Below are 6,510 nucleotides of genomic sequence, written 5' to 3'. Positions count from 1 at the left end.
CCCCCCCCGCCGCCGCCGACGACGAAAACCCTAGCGCGAGGAGCGTTGGCGTCGCCGCCGCACCGTCGAAGCTCCCCAATGCGGCGCGGCCGAAGGTCAAAACATCCGCGAAGAAGAACAAGGCGGCGGACGGCTCCGGCAGCTCGAAGGCGAGGGGAAAGGAAGCTTGCAGGGCGTTTGATGGGCGCGGCGGCTACCGAAGCGCCGACGAACTCATTGCATTTTGATCAACTTGTTTGTGTCAAATTTCACGTGTTCATTGCATTTCGATGAATGTTTCAAACTCATTTTGTGTCCAAAATGCCATATATGTTAAATGCCCGGCGAGTCGCGCGCGTTGTATTTTTGCGCGCTGCTGGAGCGGCGCGCGCTCTGCATTATAGCGCGGCTGGTAGAGCCAGCGCTGGCGGCCGCGCTAAACAAGTCTAAGTGCGCGCGGCAAACAGGTTCTTTACGCACGGCGCGAAGCTCGGCTGTTGGAGATGCTCTGAGAATCTTAAGGCGCGCGCTGCTGCGACTGCGAGGTGGCAACCCCCACGAGCCACAAGCCATGTCCACCACCAAGATTTGCAAGCTGCCGAGCGCTGCCAGGCTGTTCCTCTTCGTCGCGCAGCTGGGATGGACATGGGCACTGATCCCTCCTTTCCCCGTGGCCGTGGGCCTCTCTGCCCGGCGCTACGACTCCATCTTCAGCTTCGGCGACTCCTTCGCCGACACGGGCAACAACCCCGTCGTCTTCGCCGCCAGCTCCGTCTTCGACCCGTTCACGCGCCCGCCCTACGGCTCCACCTTCTTTGGCCGCCCCACCGGCCGCAACTCCGACGGCCGCCTCATCATCGACTTCATCGGTACACATGCGCACTCCTCAGTTAGTCATGCTTTTCTCAACAAACTCCACTGATCTGAGGTGGTCAACTCAACTGGTCTGCTTGCAGCTCAGCGCCTTGGCCTGCCGCTCGTCCCGCCGTCCCTGGCGCACAACGGGAGCTTCCGCCGAGGCGCCAACTTCGCCGTCGGGGGCGCCACCGCTTTGGACGCCGCTTTCTTCCACGGCAGCAAGTTGATTTTCAACACCAGTTTGGGCGTACAGCTGCAGTGGTTCGAGTCGCTCAAGCCTTCTCTCTGCCGCACAACCAAAGGTTGGTGCTAGTTCCAAGTCAAGCGACGCAAGCCATGTACGTATTTAGCTACCTGAAGAGTGATAAGGAATTGATATGAACCTTACATTTCCACTGCAGAGTGCGAGGCCTTCTTCGGCAGATCCCTCTTCTTCGTGGGCGAATTCGGGGTCAACGACTACCACTTCTGTTTCCTCACCAAGAGCGTGCAAGAGATCATGCCGCTCGTTCCAGATGTGATCAGGACTATCTCAATGGCCATCGAGGTACAACAAACAATGTCAATGTAGCAACAAGTCACCAACCTGCATTGCAGAAATGGTAACACAGGCAGTTTACGCGGTATTGATATCTAGCTATGGCAATGGTAACAGAGGCTGATCAAGCACGGGGCGACGAATTTTGTGGTTCCTGGGACAATCCCCTCGGGATGCACACCGCCGGTTCTCGCCTTGTTCCCCGATGCCGCCCCGGCAGAATACAACTCCACCACCGGTTGCCTGGAAGATATCAACAAGCTAGGGATGCACCACAACCTGCTGCTGCAGGAGGCCCTTGACAAGCTCCAGGGCAGGCACCCGGACGCCATGATCGTTTATGCCGACCTCTTCGGTCCAATCATGGACATGGTGGAGTCGCCTGGCAAGTATGGTAAGCAAATTCAGAGCTATATTCTGCAGTAGGTTGTTTGCAGTAGGTGGTGGTAAAGGTTGATGGTTGTCATTCTGCAGGGTTTGAAGAAGATGTTCTTACCATTTGTTGCGGAGGGCCTGGGACACTTTTCTGCGGCGATGAAGGTGCAAACCTGTGCGAGAAACCGGCTGCTCGTCTGTTCTGGGACGGCGTCCACTTGACGGAGACGGCTTACCGCTACATCGCCGATATCTGGCTGGACAGCATAGATTCCCCTGCAAGACAGAGCAGATATCAGTTAGTGAGGTAGCAGAAGCTGCTCTGGTTCATGGACTGATGGCTATATGGAGTCTGGCCTGTCTGACTCCATCAAGGACTTCCTGACCGAAAACCACTGGAAATGGAATGGAATCATGAAAGCTCCAAGATAAGACTCTGAAGGAGTCACGCTGAACTCCGAGCAAATTACACCATGCAAGTTACAAAACCAGCGGATAAAACCTTTTTATGCTGATTGTAATACTGAGACACGCGGTTTATTTGGAAACTATTTCCTGTTCGTTTTAGAGTTATCTGTAGTTGATTGGATGGATCCGATCTGGAATTCGAGTACTGTTCGTTCTTCTATGTCATTACTCAAATATTCACCAGAAATGTCTTGGTACTGTTTGTTCTTCCATGTCATTACTCAAATATTCACCAGAATCTACAACCATGCATCATCGGGAAAATAAAATCTACAACCATACTAACAAGTAACTCTCACAGGTAAAATGACATAATTGTCATCCTTGTCTTCTGCAAACATTTGTATTGCTGCGGTAAACAATGGGAAACACCGCGTCAAACATAAGGCTTAGTTAGGTTTCTGCAAACACCGCAGTCTGTGGAACTAAATCTACTGTACTAGAATTCATTCATATCATATCTTGCGCTCAATTCCAGATAGATAAATAAACTTGTTGTACTTTAATTGTTCTGAAGATGAACGGACAAGCCTTTGTGTCATAAAAGAGGTGAAGCCGTTGGCTTAAAACAGCTTTTCCACAAGTCTACTTTTTTGTCCATTTTGATGACAAGTTTTTCCGGACGGAGGGAGTAACAAATTGCAGTTCAGAAACTTGGCCAATAAGGGACAAGTGCAGTTTAGGAAATACAGTACAAAAGACACAAACTTAATTCTTGATGTAGATCTGGACAAATGGAACGAAGCTTTTGGTCCTTCAGAGACTATATAAGTCTGTAGAGGGAGTGCAATCCTCCATGCCCACAAAATTCAGCAGCGACCTCGGAATAGGAGGTACTTCAACATCCATGACACCCTCTAGCATGCGAACAACATGCCCCATCATTGGCCTATGATCCTCAGCATCTTGAATGCACCAGCATGCGATTCTGCAAGCTCTGCTCAGCTGCTCCACATCTGCGTCGCCTTCCAACCTACTCCCTCCGTTCCGAATTACTTGTCGCACGTATGGATGTATCTAGATGTATTTTAGTTCTAGATACATCCATTTCAACGACGAGTAATTTGGAACGGAGGGAGTACTATCCAGTAAGGCACATAACATCTCCTTCATTCACCTTGACTGCCGCAAAGATGGGAAAGTAAGTGAACTTCCCTTCCTTGATTTTCTCCACATTCCTTCGCCCCGAAATGATTTCAAGAAGCATCATTCCGTAGATGTAAACGTCAGACTTATGTGTGATCGGAAGCCCTGAGATCCACTCCGGCGCAAGATATCCGATGGCCCCCCGCATTGTTGTCAGTGCCCTGCTAAAATCTCGGCAAAGAAGCTTCGCCATACCAAAGTCTGCAACCTTAGGACACAAATCTGCATCAAGGAGTACATTATCTGGCTTTATATCGCAGTGTATGATGCAATCCTTGCATTCCTCATGCAGATAAGCCAAGCCTCTTGCAGTTCCAAGTGCTATACTGTACCGGAGCTCCCAGATTAATTTTACAGAACTCTTCGAAAACAGATGAGAACTCAAAGATCCATTCTCCATGTACTCGTATACCAGCAATCTTTTACTTCCCTCAGCACAGAACCCAAACAAACGAACAAGATTGATGTGTTGAAGCATTCCAATGGTCTGCACTTCTGCTCGGAACTGCTTCTCACCCTGTCCAAGATCTTTTAGCATTTTGACAGCCACCATAGAGGAACCTGGTAATGTGCCCTTGAAAACACAGCCGAAACCTCCTTCTCCAAGTTTTTCCAAGAAATTTCTCGTTGCTTTCTTTATTTGCGTATTAGAGAAGACCGTAAGGCCACTATTGGAATCCACTAGTCTTTCAACGAATAACTTTCTTTTACTTCTCCACAAGAGAACCAGACCAACCAGGAGGAGGGCCAAGACACCTACCACTGTTAGAACAACAAATTCAATCTTGGAGTTCGAATTTTCTTGGTTACCCATACGTATATACAAACGAGATTCCGAACCAGACACAACCAATACTCTGTGCAGCTTCCAGTACCACAGTAAGCATGTTTCATTGAAGGCATATGAAGTACAGGAACAGTCATTGAAACAAACAGTTTCACACTCTCTGCTGCTTCTTACTTTGACTGACGAAGGACTTCCTGGAAATTTATAGACCCCGTCGATCTGATGAAAATAATCGTCTTTTGTAGCGGAGACATTAGATAGACAATGTGGAGCAGTAACTCTCAAACAGTAAGGCTGAGTGCTGTCGTATGGTATTACACAAATGCTTTCTGCATCACGGCATGGAACCAAGTCAAGCTCACTAGGTGAAGCAGACCACAACAGAGACACAGTCCCCTAGTTCAGCAGCACTGACCGTACCATTATCATCCAATCATACATATAGATGCGCATCATCGAACAACATAAGAGAGTCTCCATCTGCATGAACTCCCATCCAGCTGGGAGAAGCACCAGAATACTCTTCACCGGAGAAGATGGGATATACTCCCTCCATTCCTAAATATTTGTCTTTTTAGAGATTTCAAATGGACTACCACATACGGATGTGTATAGACATACTTTAGAGTGTAGATTCACTCATTTTGCTCCATATGTAGTCACTTGTTGAAATCTCTAGAAAGACAAACATTTAGGAACGGAGGGAGTATGTCAGGAATAAGCCGGACCAAAATTTCTCTACTTTGCTCTGGATATATTGTCAAAGTAGAACGATCAATCCCAGAACAGGAAGCCCTGGAAATAAGGAAGGCTTCTTTGTTAGTGATCCTATTAGATCCCATCCAGCCCCCAGGTAGTATTGTACCAAGTGGGTTGTCGAAGCTTTGCCACAACACAGCAGAAATATCCACTTGGTCCCTTATAACGAGATTTCCGTTGTCAAGAAGTATTGCAAGTACAGAAATATATCCGCCCGTTCTAAATGCTGACCAAACAAGTGAGCCTTCATCACTTTTAAGATATAGGTTGCCATCTTCTAAGAGTCCAAATGATGAGGACCAAGTTCTAAAGATGGGCAAAACCGTGTCGGGCCCCCAAACTAGAAGAGGGCTACAAGTTGATGAGTTAACGTACCATATGCCAAAGGTAGAATCTGAATAACATGGGGGAGATAGGCAGTTGAAACCCAACTTGAATGTACCATTCTTTGAAAGCAAGGTCCGGTTACCACTCAGAGATTGGCCTGGAAGAAGAGTATCTGTTGCACGTGTGAAACCAGGCCCTGAAGGCAAGACCTTGATCAAGAGAAGTATTCCTATGAAGGAAGACGATGAAGGCATGTGCTTTCTTGCCTTCTCCATTCAGTAAGAGCTCCTTGCTAACAATCTGGATGTTCTGGCCGTCCTAATGTCCCAACTCCCCACTTAATAGGTGAAGGAAAACCATGGGTAAGACTAAGAGGTCTACATTCCAAGTCAAGCAGTTGACTTGTTTTTAAGGCGAATACGTGTGGGATTCATAACCTCAAGGTGTCCTAATCATACTGGAAAATAATTGGATTCCCTACCACCTATGCCAAGGGCAATTTCCTGTCCTTCTGCTTGCAGATGCTGACGTTGGCCAAACTTGCTCGCTGGACCATGAGTTGGTTCCATACTCCGAAGAGGTCAGACAAGGCAAGCTGGCTGTTTTGGAACCAAACATTTGCTTGGAAAATAGCCAAGTGACAACAACGGCATCGGTAGCAACTGTGGCCGGATGACTGGGAATTGGAAAGGCACTTAATAATCTCCAAAACGCATAGTTTGGAACAAAAATCTCCGGAACCTTTAGGTCAAAAACAATCTTCAAGGTTTCTATATCTTGCAGCATATAGAGTAACGGAGGCCGGTGTTGGCGGGCATCCATTAACAGAGGAAGGCAGTGCTTGGTTGCCTATATATTTTGTGGGATTCGTGCGAGGCGAGGGGGGATCACTCACCTTCCGCCTTCTCAGCCAGACGTTGTATTTACGGTGAGCCATTTAATCAAACACCTTCAGGCCGCGCAGCCTGGCTGCTGCACCCGCCACCACCGACCTCCCCGACGCCGGCGATTCACCAGATAGATCACCAGACCCGTCGCTACACCGTAGCGTTCATCTGAACATGAGGCCATGCTCCCGTATTCCCGTCCCAATTCCTGACTGGAAGTGGTGGTGGAAGGTAAACAAAAGGTTCTTTTGAAGAAACTGATAGCGGTAGATGATAAGTAAGTAGATCCTACGGATCGGGTAGGCTGGAGATTGACGGTAGTTCATCCATATTTATGGCCTGTCTATGCATCTGGGTGAGAGAAACAGAGAGAGATGAGAAGGGGA

The 6,510-nt window shown here is 48.2% G+C and overlaps 2 protein-coding genes across 2 annotated transcripts; one reads left to right on the top strand and one right to left on the bottom strand.

The window, feature by feature from the left end:
* The first annotated feature begins 492 nt into the window (after nt 1-492).
* On the top strand, nt 493-2,428 carry LOC119275485 (GDSL esterase/lipase At5g45910-like). Its single transcript, XM_037556337.1, has 5 exons — nt 493-848; nt 936-1,139; nt 1,239-1,384; nt 1,493-1,769; nt 1,850-2,428. Exons 1-5 carry the CDS (start codon nt 551-553, stop codon nt 2,059-2,061), a joined length of 1,137 nt encoding a protein of 378 aa, XP_037412234.1. The 5' UTR covers nt 493-550; the 3' UTR covers nt 2,062-2,428.
* Nucleotides 2,429-2,719: 291 nt separating this feature from the next.
* Nucleotides 2,720-5,646, bottom strand: LOC119275484 (G-type lectin S-receptor-like serine/threonine-protein kinase At2g19130). The gene is made up of 2 exons (XM_037556336.1): nt 3,301-5,646; nt 2,720-3,194 (listed from the first exon to the last, which is right to left on the bottom strand). Exons 1-2 carry the CDS (start codon nt 4,176-4,178, stop codon nt 2,975-2,977), a joined length of 1,098 nt encoding a protein of 365 aa, XP_037412233.1. The 5' UTR covers nt 4,179-5,646; the 3' UTR covers nt 2,720-2,974.
* Nucleotides 5,647-6,510: the final 864 nt, after the last annotated feature.

Source organism: Triticum dicoccoides, chromosome 3B, assembly GCF_002162155.2.
Source record: "Triticum dicoccoides isolate Atlit2015 ecotype Zavitan chromosome 3B, WEW_v2.0, whole genome shotgun sequence".
NCBI classification, from domain to species: domain Eukaryota; kingdom Viridiplantae; phylum Streptophyta; class Magnoliopsida; order Poales; family Poaceae; genus Triticum; species Triticum dicoccoides.
This window is presented reverse-complemented; position numbering and strand designations above follow the sequence as displayed.

Bases quoted from the DNA above. Each gene is read 5' to 3' on its own strand.
- LOC119275485 (XM_037556337.1), top strand. From the start codon at position 551: ATGTCCACCACCAAGATTTGCAAGCTGCCGAGCGCTGCCAGGCTGTTC. The intron at 849-935 runs GTACACATGCGC...GTCTGCTTGCAG, and splicing joins CCTCATCATCGACTTCATCG to CTCAGCGCCTTGGCCTGCCG. The intron at 1,385-1,492 runs GTACAACAAACA...CAATGGTAACAG, and splicing joins CTATCTCAATGGCCATCGAG to AGGCTGATCAAGCACGGGGC.
- LOC119275484 (XM_037556336.1), bottom strand. From the start codon at position 4,178: ATGGGTAACCAAGAAAATTCGAACTCCAAGATTGAATTTGTTGTTCTA. The intron at 3,195-3,300 runs GTACTCCCTCCG...GAACGGAGGGAG, and splicing joins GTTATGTGCCTTACTGGATA to TAGGTTGGAAGGCGACGCAG.